The 17,356-nt window shown below is 51.3% G+C and overlaps 1 protein-coding gene across 1 annotated transcript; it reads left to right on the forward strand.

The window, feature by feature from the left end:
* Positions 1-2,789: 2,789 nt before the first annotated feature.
* LAIR1 (leukocyte associated immunoglobulin like receptor 1) lies at positions 2,790-9,803 on the forward strand (the record flags this gene model as incomplete). Its single annotated transcript, XM_082863559.1, has 8 exons — positions 2,790-2,823; positions 3,259-3,294; positions 5,188-5,484; positions 8,072-8,182; positions 8,278-8,320; positions 8,404-8,441; positions 8,645-8,697; positions 9,243-9,803. 8 exons carry the CDS (start codon positions 2,790-2,792, stop codon positions 9,387-9,389), a joined length of 759 nt encoding a protein of 252 aa, XP_082719685.1. The 3' UTR covers positions 9,390-9,803.
* Between the last annotated feature and the right edge of the window lie 7,553 nt (positions 9,804-17,356).

The raw sequence follows: 17,356 nt of genomic DNA on the forward strand, positions 1-17,356 counted from the left end.
TGAGAGTTGTGAGGTTCTGTTTTATTTGGGGACATACTGAGGACTGTTGCCCAAGAGACAGCCTCTCAGAGAGCTCTGAGGAGCTGCTCCGATATCAGCATCTATGTGATTTTGGGGAAGGCGTACATGCCATCAAGCACACGTCTCTGTAGAAAGCTGCTGCTACTCACGAGGAACAGATACTTTAGTTAATGACTTTAGTGCTTTTCTAAGTACGAGAAGATGCAAGAAATTGGGTTCATAAAATCTTCTCCTGAAAATATCTAACTCTCTGAAGGCCTGTTCTGCCAGCTTTCCCAGAGCACAGAGTGCCTCATTCCAGATCCCTGCCTTGAACACCCTTCAGGGTGTGTCGAAAGTGAGTAACTCCAGTGACTAATGACTCAGTCCTTGTAGAGCCAGATAGAAAGTGACATTCTTTGGTTGGCAGTGATCACCTGGGACCAAGGAGTAGCGACCATAAAAATAAAATAGCCAGTTTCCTTAGCAGCAAAATGGTTTATTCGGGAATTGCAGAAAATTGCTATTTGGGACAGGCCAGCTATGGTGGATCACAGGCAAGTCTAAAGAGATAAAAGGGAGGTCACCTCTTATCGGGTTTTAGGAGGAAACGGGAAAGGATTGTTTTGAGCAGAAATTCACTGAACAACAAGAGTTAGACGTTTGACATCTTCTCATTGGCTGGAAGCAGTGGTTAGAGCATTGTTGCTGGGGCACGGAAGGATCTTCCTTCTTTTTCTTAAAGCAGGGGATGAAATTCCCATGTAATTAATGTCCTCCCTTGTCTAAATAATTCTCGTCTTCCTTCTCCGTACTGGGAGTGCAGGTTGCACCAAGCGCTACATGCCTGAGAGTTCCCCTTTCAGGGCTTCCCGGCTCCATTTTAAATGAGGTTACTTTGCTTATTTTCACAAAGGGAACAAGGAATCTTGGTGGTGATGGAAATCTTGACTATGATGGTGGTTTCACAACTACCAGAGCTCATTGAATTGCACATATTTAATGGATGCAGTTGGCTGTCTGCAAATTATCCTTCAATAAACCTGATAAAAGCCACTAATGAAGATGAGAGAGAGAGAGAGAGAGAGAGAGAGAGAGAGAGAGAGAGAGAGAGAGAGAGAGAGAGAGAGAGAGAGAGACACCAGAAAAACACGGATACATAGGGCTGGCTGGTGTTAATCAACGAGGGTGACCCCTGGACTTTAGCCTCTACCATCTGCAAGGCCATGAAAATAAAACTTAATGCATCACTGTCAAGGTGAGAGCCATGTTCAGCATTCAACTTGACTCTGGGGAATCTTGTCTTCCTTTAATTTTTGACTACATAGCCTTCACTTAGTGTTCATTTCTTTGAGGCATTTAAGAAGAGCTTTAAAATAGTCTATTAAGCAATTTTAGTTTTTAAAATAATTATTATTTTAAAATGAAGCGTGGTCCACAGATTTAGTCTGAAATTTTGACAGAAAATCTAGTATATTTATTGTTTACTTATTAAGAATTCCAGGGATAGGCAGTCCCAGGGCTGGTTCAGCATTTGGGGACCTTCTATGAACCCTGGATCTTGTATTCTTTCCCCTCAGTTTGTTCAGTATTTCTGCTATTGTAGTCAAGCTTGTTGCCTCATGGTTGCAAGATGGCTGTTGCAGCTCCAGATATCACATCATCATGATATAGCTGCCCATGGACAGAAGAAAAGGAGGCAAAGGTCTCATGAGACCCTCTGTTATTAAGAGACAAATATGATTCCCAGAAACCCTGATATATCCTGCTTTAAGTACCATTGGCCATACTACATGCTCACGTGCCCCCTCTGGACCAATCGCTGCAAATGGGATTGCTGGCTTGTCTTAACCCAAATTTTATCCTCTGCACTCCCCCCATCCCTCAGCTCCAGGGTTGGAACATAGCCACTCAAACAGAACTAGGTTTCTGTTAATAAGGAAAAAGTGAGCATCGGCTGCTGTGCAGACATCAACGTCTGGCACAGCTACCCCCTGGGAGAAGCAGCTCTTGTCTGGCCTCAGGGGCAGTGGACGTGAGATTCCATGGTGGGGCTCCTGTCCTACTGGGCTCCGTGTGCACAAACGCCCTCCCCATCCCTGGTCCTGCTGTTTATTTCAGCACCCAGCTGGGTGCCCCACCTGATCCCAAGCCCAGGGCCAGCTCCCAAGGTCTGTCTCCTGATCACCCAATCCCTTTAGGATTTTGCATGTGCTGATGGACCAGCCTCCCTTTCCCTGGTTCCCATGCCACTTCGGGAAGATAGGCAGAGAACCCATGTGAGTGAGATATTTTTAATGAGCTCAATACCTTGCTGGGAATGTAACATATATTGTAATATTAAATACCTGGAGGAGGATTTGGGGCTTCCCATTTTAAACACAAGGAAGTGTTGGCATAAAGTGGTGTAACTCTTTGCCCGAGAACAGATGGCTGTTGTGTGGAGCTGGGACCAACAGTCAAGTCAGTTTGCTGCACAAATCCGTGTTCCGCTTGCCCCACAGATTGAGAATGAGGCTCCCACCTCAAGGGGTGCCTCCAGAGATGAGTTCAGCCTCATCAGTGCACAGGGGGAACAAACAACTTTTGGAAGCCAGGCCCCACCTCTGTCTCGTTAGTGGGAAGCGTGGATGGGAGGGGAGAGAGAGCTCTTCCCCTTTGTGTGAGGCCGTTGATGTAGAAACCCCAGACAGGGGCCCTAGCCACCACATCCTCTTCTCTCGTGTAGCCTACAGGCTCTCTCCTTCACTCACAAACTCCAGGACGGTGCCGGGGGCAGGGGCTGGGCCATGTCCCCCCGTCCCACCACCCTCCTGGGCCTGGGTGAGTCCTGGAATGGAGGGGTAGGAATCCAGGGGCAGAGGGGCTCTGCTTCCCAGCTCCGTCTCGACTCCAGCCCAGAAGACGCTGGGACCCTAGCGGGGCAAAGTGGTCCCCCTCAGCTCTGGCCAAGACCTAAGTCTTACCATGGAAGGTTCAGTGCTGGAAATGGTGCCTGGGTATGGGGTTGAGTTCAGACTGAGAAGGGCTGGGGGGCAGGGAGGAGCACCTGCTTGGAAGAGGGGTTGGGGGTTTGTCCTGAGACTATTTCAGAGCAAGGAGAGGGCTCGTACTCAGAGGCAATGTTGACCGGGGTGTCGGGAAAGTATGGACGATGACCACCCCCTACCCCGCTGGCTCCTCAAGGCCCCCGCTTGACTGCGGCCCCATGAGGAAACCGTACAGTGGGCGTCTTTCTCACTACAACTTCTCTTCCAGTGCTCTGTCTGGGTCACACGATGCACACACAGGCAGGTGAGTCTTCTCCCCAATCCCCTCTGCACCCTGCAGGCAGATGTAGGTGAGAGTGGAGCCGATCCTGGGGGCCCTAACATACACCTCGAATTGCAAACAACCCCCAGTGTATAGCCCTCGCCCAGGTCTCTCCCGCGTTCTCCCCCTCTGCTCTTGATGGCCCCCAGGGACGATTCAGAGCATACAGACCAGGCTGCACCCACGAGCTCTCCACGCACAAGCCCAGATCTCCCGCGGTAGCCCCTGGGCAGAGAACATGACCTCGCCAAGGGCAGACTCAGAATCATCCTCAATCCCACCGTCTCCATCCTCCCGTACGGACTGTAGCACACAGTGATGTGGTTTTAAATGATCACTTAAAAGTTTTACTTAAAAACTTTAAATATCTATATAGTATATAATTTATCTTCAGGACCGTAATCTTCCTTCGAGTCCTCTCACAGTTTACCTTCAGACAGACCGAGACCCACGCATCTCTCTTTGGCCTGGATCTGTCTGTCCCCATGCTGTCTGGCCCACTTATCTCAGTTACCTTGGTTTTCTTTCCCTTTCTAAATGCCATCTTCCCACTCAGCTCCAGACCTCCGCACCACCCTGAATGCCCGGTGTCCCCTGTCCCTCGGCCTGGGGAATTCATCCCTGACCTCAGATCTTGGCTCAGATATCTCTTCCCTCGGACCTCCCAGAGGACGGCAGCTCTGCCTCCTGTCTGCCCCCGAGATTCCCACACTCACCCCGAGGGCATGTACCACCGTTTGTACCCGTGGATTTGCACAGTTATTTGTCAATGGCTATCCTCTCTCTAGACTTTCAGCCCCAAGAGGGCAGGCATCCTGGGTGTTTCTCATATTTGTGGAACCAGTGGTACATGGAGGCATCAGTAAACAGATAGATGAGAGCTAAGGTGTGGTCAAAAGAAAGAAAGAGTGAATGAGTGACCTCTGCCAGCCCCCTGCCTCTATGGAATTTTGCTGAATGTGAGGCCAGCTTCCTGTTTCAGGGCTGCAAACCCACTCTTCCCCCTGCCCCCAGCCTAGTTGAGACATTTGGGGTTTCCAGAGCCTCCGTAACAAGGAAATGGAAATAAGCTGAGATGAAGGTAAAAATACAGAGAAAACCCAGGGATGAAAGCACGGAAGACTCGCATTGGACACAGAGATCCTCGCCTGCTGAGGAATGTGGGATCAGATCTGTGCTCCAGCTCCTACACACACACACACACACACACACACACACACACACAGCCGCTCTGCAGACTGCGTCCCTCACCCCACACAATCCCACCTGGGACTGGCAGCTGTCCTTCAGACCAGCCCAGATCATTCCTACCGACTGAGACCCCTGCTCTCCTTGTCCCAGGAATGACCCGGTCATTCCCATCCTGTGCCACCCTCACAGCTGTCTCTGTTCCCCTAGAGCGGCCGTGGGCAGGGAGGGAGCCGCCCCCTGCAGCAGACATGCCCGGGGGCCCAGCCTGCTCTGACACCTCCCACGTCACCCTGAGCAAGACGTGACCAAGTCTCAGGGTCCTTAAGTCAAGTGGGGAAAATCACTCCGCAGTGATGGGAATTTATATGCTCATAGAATGGACCTGGGGGGGTCTTTTGGGGGAGGATGATGGAAATGGTCTAAAATTGGATTGTGGGACTTCCCTGGTGGTCCAGTGGTCAAGACTGAATGCTTCCAATGCAGGGGGTGTGGGTTTGATCCCTGGTTGGGGAACGAAGATCCCACATGCAGTGCAGCCAAAAAAAATTGTATTGTGGTGACGGTTGCACAACTTTGCAAGTTTAAAAAAAAAAAGTACTGAATTGAGCAACACAAATGGGTGAATTATGTGATGTGACGATTTTCACTTAATGGATGCTGAGACTCTGCTCTTACCCATCCCAGGGACCCTGCCCAGTCGCTCCACCAGGGCTGAGCCCGACTCTGTAAGCCCCCAGGGGTGGCCTGTGACCATTGTGTGCAGGGGCCCTGCTGGGGCTGAGGAATTCCGTCTAGAGAGGAAGGAAGATAGGAGTGACTTCAAGGATGAGAAAACTGTGTTTCAAATTGGTCCACACCAGACAGAGGCCAGATTCCGCATCACCGCTGTGAGTAGAGACGCTGCCCAGCATTATCAGTGCCTCTATCGAAAAGGTAATCACTGGTCTGAGCCCAGTGAGACCCTGGACCTGGCGGTGACAGGTGAGGAGGTCTCTGCTCTGCCCTCAGGTTTGCCCCAGGTCCCTGGACCCTGTCCCCAGCTGTGTCCTCCGTCCACAGGCTCCCCTGCCCCCTCCTGACCCCCAAACCCTCTGGTTCCCTCTTCCCTCTGCACACACATCTCTCTGCCTTCACACCTGGCTCAGGTCCCTGGAGCCTGGTCTCACCTGGACACCACGGTGACCTGGGCACTCAGCCCCAGCATCAGGGTGGGCACAGAGCTGTCCCTGCTGGGCTGGCGGGGGGTGCGCTTCCAGAGATGGGGTGAGGACAGACCCCTTCAAGGGAACCTGCGTCTTTCCCCTCAGATGGTGTCGACTGTCCTTTCCACTGGGTGAGAATCTGTGGGCCCTAGGCCATGTGTCCCCTGTGGTGTGGCCCACCCTCCATCGGGCACATCACATGGTCCTAGACCCCTGACCAGGGCTGGATGGTGTTTTGGGGGACCTCTGGGATGAGGCCGTCCCTGTCCCTGTGTGCAGTCAGCCCCCAGGATGTCCTGGAGTCAGCGCCCACTGGGGACACTTTGACCCCCTCCACACCCTCCGGGGGAAATGACCCCGCCGTGCTGCTTTGGGGACACAGGAGTTCACGTACAGAGGACACCCGCTTAAATATGCTGACAAATGGGACAACCTGGAGAAGGGCTAATCTTATTAATACCGAGGAAATATTTTCTTCTCACCTCGTGTGCACCAGACAGCCTCCTGCCGTGGGACTGACGCACATGGTGAATGAGGAGAAAGGGTCCCTGGCTTCCCAGACTTTAGCGGGAGAATTCATTAGAATGAATAATAGGGATGTATATAAGTATACATGGGCATATAAAAATATAAACATATAACTTACAATGTAAAATTTCAGATCTATAATTTAAGTAAATTAGAATAGTTACACTATTAAATATATAAGTAATACAATATAATATACATTACTATATTGTTACATGAGTAATATGTGCTATATATTATGTTATCATGTATCATGTATTACTATAATCTGTATATGTAATATTAAAATGTGTACCATAATATATATTAAATATGTATAATTGATATAATTTTTATGTATAGAATAATTATGTATAATTTAAATTATTCATATAAATTAAATTATACATATGTAAGTTAAAAACACATAATTTAAAATATATTAATATATATTTATATATAATATATATATTTATATATTTATATAATATATATATTATATATTATACTTATATATATAATATATTAAAATATATTTATATTTACTATTTAGGCATTAAGCATATTTATATAATATGTAATATACATTATAGATGTAAACATATTGCTATATATTATTTGTACGTGTGTAACATATATGCTATTCTAAATCGTAGTAAATGTCAGCAGGGGAAGCTCAGGCAGCAATGGCGTTAAAACGCAGGATGGGGTCGTGGATCCTGGACCAAGGACACAGTGTTGAGGAAAGGATGTTCCAAGAAATGATATTTTCTATTTTAAAGGATGTTGAGGACTCAAGCTCTGGAGCAGTGGGAGGGAGGGGGCGCTGACCAGAAGAGGGGATGAAGCGCTCCAACCTTGTGGGTGTACCAGCCCCCAAGACCTCTGTTGGACCGCCTGTAAAATGAGCCATGCTGAGCACAGCACTTAGGAGATGTAAAGGAGGTTATGGACAAAAGGCGCATGCGTGGAGTGCAGCTCGTGGCGGGTGCTGCATCCTCTCACCTGCTAAAGGCTGGGCTTCAGGCAGCTCGAGGACATCGGGTCTTGGCTTCTTGACTCACAGAAGAGCATTTCCGCCCCATCAGGGATTGCTGCGAAAAACAGAAGAGATCAGAGATGGGGATTCTTGTGTTTGGCGTGGGAACCCAGAAGGAGGTGAGCAGGCAGAGGTTCCCGCTCTCGATTCCTGCTGGGTTTCCGTCTCTGTAAAGGTTGCACAAAGCGCGGAGAGCAGCGCCGTCCCGCGCAGCCTCCTGCAGGAAGGAGATGCTGTGTATCTGCGTCATCCCGGGAGGGTGTCATTAGCCAGGGGTAGTGCAGTGGCTAGTGCAGCTGGCGATCTGACTTTTAACTTTAGTTAACCTAATTTCAGTGAAAATTGTCCCGCGTGACTACCGTGGTGGTAACCATCCTCACAGCAAGGTCCATGGGGCTGTTCTAGAGGGAGCAGGTCGGGGTCCGGGGAGGAGACCCCTTGGAGGTGGGGATGGGGGACTCAGAGGCTTCTCTGTCCAGATCAGGCCTCTGACCCAGACCCTCCTCACTCCTCGGAGACACAGACGCATCCGCAGGACAATGACCGTCCTGATGGGCGAGGGGGACGCAGAAGCACGAGCCCGGTGCGTGTTCTTTGGGGAAAGGGGGAAAGAAGGGGCTTTGGTGCCGGTCATATCCCAGCTTGACCAGTGCCCTGCGGACAGAGGACTCCAGCGCTCAGATCCGGTTTTGTAAAGTGGAGATCATGTCACAGGACTATTGGGCATGAGAGATTTATGTGTAAGTGGGGACACGACAAGCGCCCAGCGCGTAGTGGGCACGCGGCCAGTAATCGGATTCCACCCTCCCACCTCCCGCAGGCCTGCCGACAGAGCATCTTTATATTCTCATTGGGGTCCCTGTGGCCTTTCTCCTTTGTCTCTTTCTCCTGGGCCTTTTCCTCCTCCATCGTCGGCACGAGAGAAAACGGGGTAGGTCTCAGGGACAGGGTGGGGTGACCCAGGCGGGCTGTTTGGGGTGCTGGGAAGAAGGCTTCTCTTCTGAATTCACACCCGACTGTCCCCAGGGCCCCCAAGAAGCAAAGGTGAGGAGCAGAGGCCCCAGGAGAGGTGAGGCTCCTGGGAGTGACCCCCGGGCCCCCAACCCCCTGCCCCCAGGCAGCCCCGAGGGCTCACGTGTTCTCTCCCCTCAGGCTCAGCCCCGCTGTTGACGTCGCAGATGAGACACCAGGTAAAGACAAGGATGGGGGACAGGTCTGGGAGCGGGGAAGTGGGGATTCAGTGCCATCAGGAAGCAATGTGGTAGGGGGTGTTCGAGAGCATTCTAGAATGTTCCAGATGGGGTGGGAGACCAAATATGAAGCTATGAGGTCAGACGTATTTGCCCCCTAAGGTCCACCCCAGAGAACTGACCCCTTGTCCTCTCCCTGCCAGATCTGGCCACTGTCGACAGACTTCCTGAGAAGAGTGGGGAAGTGGACACCTCAGTAAGTGCTTGCATTAGTCACCTCCTGCTGGGTACCAAAGCCCCTGAAATTAGCAGCTTAACAAAATCATCTCAGTTTCCTGGGCCAGGAATTAGGAATCGGATCAGCTGGGCAGTGGTGGCTCATGGTCTGTCCTGATGTCGCTGTCAAGATGCCAACCAGGGCTGCATTCATCGGAGGCTCAACTGAGGCTGGAAGATCCACTTCCACGATGGCTCAGTCCCCTGGCTGTGGGGAGGAGCCCCATTTCCCCACCACACGGGCTCCTCCATGGCGGCCGGCCTCCCCCAGCAGGAGGGACCCCAAAGAGGGAGGAACAGAAGGCACACTGTCCTCTGTGGCCTCCCCTACAGGTGGCCCTCACTCTGCCACATTCTATTGGTCACACAGACCAACTCTGCTTCTCTGCGGGAGGGGACTACACAACGGCGACTCAGGAGGTGGGATGTGCGGGGGCACCTGGCGTCTGGCGACCAAAGTCTTCCCCTCCCACAGCCCCTCCCTCACCTCAGCCACCCATACTCACCCTGAGTCTCTCTCCTCAGGCCTCTGCTGCAGGAGGCCCCCAGGAGGTGATATACGCCCAGCTGGACCACCCGGCCTTCACACAGAGGGTGGCCAGAGCTGTGTCCCCACTGTCTACAGAGCCCACAGCCAAGTCCAGCATGTATGCAGTCCTTGCCAGAAACTGACCCCAGGCCCACCTGGCCTCTGCACTAAAGACACAGGAGGGCACTCTTGCAAAAGCCTGCAGTGGACATTTGGAGGGTTTCCCTGTGGAATCAGCCCTTCCTGAAGTCATCCGGTCAATTCTCCTGCTGGCAAGAGCTGGAGTCCTGAGACCCCCAATCAACTTCTAGGAGATTCATTCACCATGTGGCCCCTCCCACAATCAACTAGCTCCTTGGAGAGGACGTGTAGCACTTGTTTCAGAGACCCAGCTGTGGTCCCTTGGCTGTTTCCAGAGAACCAGCTATAGTGCTTGGCTGTTTCCAGAGACCCAGCTGCAGTCTCTTGGCTGTTTCTAGAGACCCAGCTATGGTCCTACAGTCGCCCAGCTGATTCCAGATATGTCCTGTGAATCCTCCCCTGCCCCCAGAGACCTGTTTTGTTTTCTCTGCCGACTGTACGAACCTTCCTAGAGTTCAGTTGTTGATCTTGAATCTGGGCTACACTTATGCGGCTCATTGCTGATACCCTGTTTTCTGGATCATGCTTCACCTTGTTCATCAATAAATGTCCTCACAGGCCCAACTGCGTCAGCCCTGCGTGTGGCGCCGGGGTACACAGGTTCTAGGTCCCTGTCTAGGTCCAGTCTCTGCCTCCACAGTCACTCAAGGCTTAGTGAGGGAAACGACAAAAAGGGCATCCTTGTTTTCTGATTCAAGTGTGTCTCAGGGATGAGAGAGGGAGATGTCTGAGGGGACTTCTGTCTGGGTGAAGGCGCAGGCCTGCCCCACCTGATACAGCTGGCATCCCCCCGCCATGTGCACGCCCACGAATGCACGCATGTACTGTACAAACGCATATACTTATGCACACACCCACACGCATGGACACGTGTGGAGTGGGCGAGGGAGTTGATGAGACCACGACTGCACACGGAGGGTCCCTCGGGCTTTAGGTCCACCCAGAGGAACATGCAGGTCCCCATTTCCCACCCCTACTCCAGTTCATCCCCACTGGACGCCATGCATTCTCCAAACACAAGAGGACCCATCAGCTGTAGGACACTGTCCTTGATCTGACCTTCACCCCGTCACCTGGCTAATGCCCTTCAGGTTTGGGATTGGAGGCTGTTCATCCCAACAAGCTTGCAGTTGCTGCTGTAACGAACCCCTCACATAGGGGCACCAAACAACACAACTTATTATCCTACAGTTCAGGAGCTCAGAGGCTAACATGTTAAACTGGGCTAAAATCAGGGGTCAGCAGGGCTGCGCTCCTTCTGAAGCCTCCAGGGCAGAGCCCATTCCTTTACCTTTAGCAGCGTCTGGGGGCTGTCTGCATTCCTTGGCTCGGGGCCCCATCCTCTGCCTTCAAGCAGAACTGTAGCCTCTGCAAATCCTCCCTCTGACTAGGACCCCTGCTTCTGTGGTCGCACCTCCTTCCCTCTCTCTCACCTGCCTCCTCCCTCTTACAAGGACCCTGGTGATTACATTGGGTCCACCTGGAACATGCAAGCTCATTCCCCCCCTCGAGATCCTTAACTCAATCACACCTGCAAAGACCCTTTTTGCACCTAAGGTAACAGCAGTTGGCTCCAGGGCGTCGGATGCGGACATCTTTGGGGCTGTTATTCTGTCTACCTGAGCGGGTGTCGGGCCTCAGCACCACCTCCGCTTGTGGGCTCCTCTGGGCTTGAATGCCTCACTCTGAATTCTAAGTACCTCCTTGCAGGAATGTTTCCTTCTTCCACTAGCTTGTGAAATGATCAATGTTTGAGAGTCTATTTCTTGTGTCCCTAGAACCTCTACGTAAGAGGAGGTCGGGGAGGAAGCAGTGGAGACTGGAAACGCACCCCACAACCCGTTAACCCCCCGACCCCCACCCGGTGCTCAAAGTGACAGGAGGTCCCTGTGTGACAGGTGGTCCCCGTGTGACAGGAGGTCCCCGTGTGACAGGTGGTCCCCGTGTGACAGGACGTCCCCGTGTGACAGGTGGTCCCCGTGTGGCAGGAGGTCCCCGTGTGACAGGAGGTCCCCGTGTGACAGGTGGTCCCCGTGTGACAGGAGGTCCCCGTGTGACAGGTGGTCCCCGTGTGACAGGACGTCCCCGTGTGACAGGTGGTCCCCGTGTGACAGGAGGTCCCCGTGTGGCAGGTGGTCCCCGTGTGACAGGTGGTCCCCGTGTGACAGGAGGTCCCCGTGTGACAGGTGGTCCCCGTGTGACAGGAGGTCCCCGTGTGGCAGGAGGTCCCCGTGTGACAGGTGGTCCCCGTGTGGCAGGAGGTCCCCGTGTGACAGGAGGTCCCCGTGTGACAGGTGGTCCCCGTGTGACAGGAGGTCCCCGTGTGACAGGTGGTCCCCGTGTGACAGGACGTCCCCGTGTGACAGGTGGTCCCCGTGTGACAGGAGGTCCCCGTGTGGCAGGTGGTCCCCGTGTGACAGGTGGTCCCCGTGTGACAGGAGGTCCCCGTGTGACAGGTGGTCCCCGTGTGACAGGAGGTCCCCGTGTGGCAGGAGGTCCCCGTGTGACAGGTGGTCCCCGTGTGACAGGAGGTCCCCGTGTGGCAGGAGGTCCCCGTGTGACAGGAGGTCCCCGTGTGGCAGGAGGTCCCCGTGTGACAGGAGGTCCCCGTGTGACAAGACTGTGGCTGCTCACCGGCACCGTGTCCTCCCTTCCTGGGCTCCCAGCGAGATGATCTCCCCAGCCTCCCTGCAGTTATGTGTGTCCTGGGATGAAGTTCACAGTGGCATGTGAGCTGGATGGACGGAGCTTCTTCCAAGCCTGGCCTGTGAACCTCCCACACAAGATCCTCACGGCTCTTCCCTTCTGCTGATGGGTATGGATGCCCTGGGTGACCTTGGACCCACACGCTGAGTGTGGCACCTGGTTCCCAGGATGACCCCATAGAGTAGAGCCTGCTGTACCCCTTGTATTAGTCATATTTCAGGTGTCTCTAAAGTTGATGCTTTAACATGGGTCATACATGCATATGCTAGTGTGAAAATTAATAAAGGGAAACCTAATTTAAAACGGAGTTGGGAAGCCCTAAAGGGGAGCTCTCTCACCCCTACCCTCTGCTGCAGCTTACTTTACATTCCTGGGCAGGAAGAAACTTGATTTTCAGAACGATGATTTTCTCCTCGCCCAGCAATAGCCCAGCCAATGAGAAACAGCAACAGCCCAGCCAATGAAAAGAGCAACAGGCCAGCCAATGAGAAACAGCCACAACTTAGCCAATGAGAAACAGCACCAGCTCAGCTAATGAGAAACAGCAACAACTCAGCCAATGAGAAAACAGCAAAGCCCAGCCAATGAGAAACAGTCACAAGCTAGCCAAGGAGAAACAGCACCAGCTCAGCTAATGAGAAACAGCAACAACTCAGCCAATGAGAAAACAGCAAAGCCCAGCCAATGAGAAACAGTCACAACCTAGCCAAGGAGAAACAGCAAAGCCCAGCCAATGAGAAACCACCACCAGCCTGACCTCTTGGTTTTCTCCAAGGGACTTTCAGTCAAAGCAGCCCCTTCCAGCTTCCTCCTTTTTCTCTGTAAAGTAACATTCCTCTTCCTTGTTCTCTGGACTTGACTGTGGTTTGCCATAGTTTGAATGTCCTGAATCGCAATTCCTCTGCCATTCCTAAATAAACTCATTTTGCCCGTAAAATAACATTTAATTTTAAGGTCGACACTGGACACACCTTTTCCTAGATGACCCGATAATATGCCTGAGTCACTTGCATTGTCCCCCCGCCTCCTCCCTCACTGCCCCCCACCCTGCCCCAGCTCCTGAGCAAGAATCCTCTTCCTGGGGTGCACTTATCAAATACAAACCAGTCAACCCAGAGTCCACACCGCACCCCCTCCTTTATGGGGGTCCACAGTCTGGGCCACGATCCACCTGCCCTTGTCACGCTAGGGCCAAGCACATGACAACTAGGGACGCCCCCTCCACCCCAGAACCCGCTGAAATCATTAATCCAGCCAATCCCATGCCTGCTTACCCTTTCCTGCCCATTCCTTCTTGTGGAAACCACAGTAAAGGCTCCCATTTCCCCCTCACTCCATCTCCTTCTTTCTGTCTCTGGTGCTTCCCTACGTGGCCCTGGTGGGTGGCATGCATGCCCCCTCCTCCTGGGAACTGTGATGAATATCTTTTCAATGGCAGGCGTCTCCTGATCTGCTCCCTCACATTTTAGAATTAACACACAGTATTTTAAAGCACCTCCCTGCTGAGCTGGAATCAGCTTCACCTGTTTCATGGAAGAGGCACTAATTCCTATCACGTGAGTCGTTACACTTTTGGGTCTATTGGCTGCAATAGTTACACAGCTGAAACGCACAGTGAGACGGCCTCCGCCCGGGTAAGGGCTTACCCTGCCTTGGCTGCGCAGAAAGCAGACCCCCATATCTCTCTAAGTCTGCTCTTCATCTTCTGTTCCACGTGCACAATGTCAGTCCGCCCAGCGCCCTCTGAATTCCACACCTGGAAGACCTCCTGCTTCTCTCCCTGACCCCGCCCCCGCTCCATCACTGACACGTGGGCGGGCCTCATGGACGTGTTATATGAACAGATATAACCAAATATATTCTTTCCTCATGTCAGTTCACACAGATTTAGGTCCGTCCACAACTGCCCACTTGATTACTTAGCCTTGTTGCTGAAGCTACAGGGCTTCTAAACAAGGCCACTCCGTGCTGTCTCAACATGAAACACTTGGGATCTGCACGACCACGTCTCCGGAGCGGGACCAGCTGCGCCGCCAAGGACGTGGGGTCACCGGGAACCCCTCGCCCGGAGAGCCCCGATCCCGATGTGAGTGGGACATGTAGGTGGTCACCGCCCTACTTAGGGGTCAGACCTGCGGTTCCCACTCAGATTCAAACGAAACGTTACGGCTTCCCTGGTGGCACAGTGGTCGAGAGTCCGCCTGCCGATGCAGGGTACACGGGTTCGTGCCCCGGTCCGGGAAGATCCCACATGCCGTGGAGCGGCTGGGCCTGTGAGCCATGGCCGCTGAGCCTGCGCGTCCGGAGCCTGTCCTCCGCAGCGGGAGAGGCCACAACAGTGAGAGGCCCGCATACCACAAAAAACTAAAAACAACAAAAAAAGAAACATTAGCCTGAAGACCCGCTAGGGGGCGCCAGCATTGAGTTCTAAATTTTTTCGTCTTGTGTATCTTTTTGATAGAAACATAAGAAACCTGCATGCCTGTTACAGGCCTGGTATTTAAAATGTTCTTATATATCTTAAGAATATTTTAAAAATTCAACCTAGATTCAGCCAGCTCTTAAAATGGTGCAATGGCTCTTTTAGTTCTATGCAAACATTAGCATATTTAAACTTTGTACAAACCCTCCACAGAATGCCCTATTCTTTTCACTTTTTTTTAAACAACTTTATTGGAGTATAATTGCTTTATAATGGTGTGTTAGTTTCTGCTTTATAACAAAGTGAACCAGCTATACATATACATATATCCCCGTATCTCCTCCCTCTCGGGTCTCCCTCCCACACTCCCTATCGCATCCCTCTAGGTGGTCACAAAGCACCCAGCTGATCTCCCTGTGCTATGTGGCTGCTTCCCACTAGCTATCTATTTTACATTTGGTAGTGAATATAAGTCCACGCTACTCTCTCACATCGTCCCAGCTTACCCTACCCCCTCCCTGTGAACTCAAGTCCATTCTCTATGTCTGCATCTTTATTCCTGTCCTGCCACTATGGTCTTCAAAACCTTTTTTTTTTTAGTTTCCATATATATGCATTAGCATACAGTATTTGTTTTTCTCTTTCTGACTTACTTCACTCTGTATGACAGACTCTAGGTCCATCCACCTCACTACAAATAACTCAATTTTGTTTCTTTTTATGGCTGAGTAATATTCCATTGTACATATATGCCACATCTTCCTTATCCATTCATCTGTCGATGGACACTTAGGTTGCTTCCAGGTCTTGGCTATTGTAAACAGTGCTGCAATGAATACTGGAGTGCAAGTATCCTTTTGGACCATGTTTTTCCCCAGATATATGCCCAGGAGTGGGTCTGCAGGATCATATGGTAGCTCTATTTTTAGTTCTTTATGGAACCTCCATAGTGGCTCCATATGTTCTCCATAGTGGCTGCACCAACTTACATTCCCACCAACAGTGCAGGAGGGTTCCCTTCTCTCCACACCCTCTCCAGCATTTGTTGTTTGTGGATTCTTTGATGGTGGCCCTTCTGACTGGTGTGAGGTGATGCCTCATCGTAGTTTTGACTTGCATTTCTCTAGTAATTAGCGATGTTGAGCGTCGTTTCATGTGCCTCTTGGCCATGTGTGTGTCTTCTTTGGAGAAGCGTCTATTTAGGTTTTCTGCCCATTTTTCCATTGGGTTGTTTGTTTTGATGATATTAAGCCTCATGAGCTGTTTGTAAATTTTGGGGACTAATCCCTTGTCAGTCACATCATCTGCAACAAATATTTTCTCCCAATCCGTGGGCTGTCTTTTTGTTTTGTTTATGGTTTCCTTTGCTGTGCAAAAGCTTTTGAGTTTAACAAGCTTTTCTTCTTGAACTAGACAAGTTGATACTAAGCTCCATATGGAAAAATAAAAACGTAAGAATACTTAGGAAAACACACAAAGAGAAGAGCTATGCGGGTAGAGGGGACGAGATCAACCAGAAATTAAAACACACCATACAGCCTCTGAGTCGTGAGGAAATAAGAAAGCCTAGATGCGTCTGCTTATTATGACAGAAGAAACACAAGAAGGATTGGCCGTATTTTACAGGCATTTAAAAGTACTGGGATATTATAAACAATGTGATTTCCACGTGAATGGGTGCATTTGGGAGAAGAGAAGCTTTTGCTATGGCATAGGGTCAGTAGCTGCTAAACTTATAAAGTGAAAATTTAATAAGGAGCATGATACGTACAAACTCTCAAAGTACCTCCCCACAGACCAGTGATTAATTACAAAGGGGAAATAACAGCCTTACTCTGGAGAAACCTGGGGCATGCCGAATTAACCAAGTCAGGAAAGACCCAATCACCAAAAAGGAGAATCAAGGACAATATGGCTTGAGTGGTATTCCACCCCAAAATGCACAACTGGCATCTAAGCAGGAAGTGCTTTGGGCAAACCTCCTATTCTGTGTGTATCACGCTTCCTTTCTCTGCAGGGTCTGCCCTTCCTCAGGAGCCCTCAGTCACGTCTCTCATCAACCCCAGTATGACCAAGGCTGTGAAGGAAAGAACCCAACATCTCCATTCGTGAGCTTGTTTTAAATCTCATTAATCCAAACAGGACTCCACGATCTAGGAGCGTTTGGAGATGAACACAAACCACTGAAGTGTGGGGAGAGGAAATACCTTGGGCGGGAACCATTGATCTTCTGACCGTCCAGCTCGAAAGCCAGCATCGGGCTCTCGGCACTTGATGGCGTATTTGGACCGTGTCTGGAGCTCACATCTGAGGTTTATGACGCGCAGAAATTGTTTTTTGAAAAAGGAGACGTCATGCATCTTATTTGGGATGGTAACAGAGACTGACGTGTAGGGAAACAGCTGCTCTGCTTCCTGTGAAACCTTTAGTGTTGAAACCCGCGCTGGGGGTGATGGGCACCTGCCCGAGGTATCCTTAGTCGGCGTCGCCTCCCGGGCTCTGTCCTCTTGTCCCTCTGCTCAGACGGGGTGGGCAGGAAAATCACTGTGATTTCGAAACTCACTACCTGCTCTACCTTACTCCGCGCAGAAGGATACTGAGTTCTATTTGTATTATTATCATTTTGTACTCTTAGGATGAGCCCTGAATTTCCCTTGAAGATCCCCCCAAGGCACCTTCTAAGTGCTGGAGATGGGGAGACAGTCCTGGATTACACGGGGGGGGGGGCAGCCACGTTACCACCGAGGTCCTGAGGAGTGAAGGAGCGAGGTAGAGGGGTCAGAGCCAAGGTCGATGGGACTCGGAAGCAGAAGAAGGAGAGACACGCCTGCTGGCTTGGAA

This window comes from Leucopleurus acutus (assembly GCF_964270905.1).
Source record: "Leucopleurus acutus genome assembly, chromosome: 20".
NCBI lineage: Eukaryota > Metazoa > Chordata > Mammalia > Artiodactyla > Delphinidae > Leucopleurus > Leucopleurus acutus.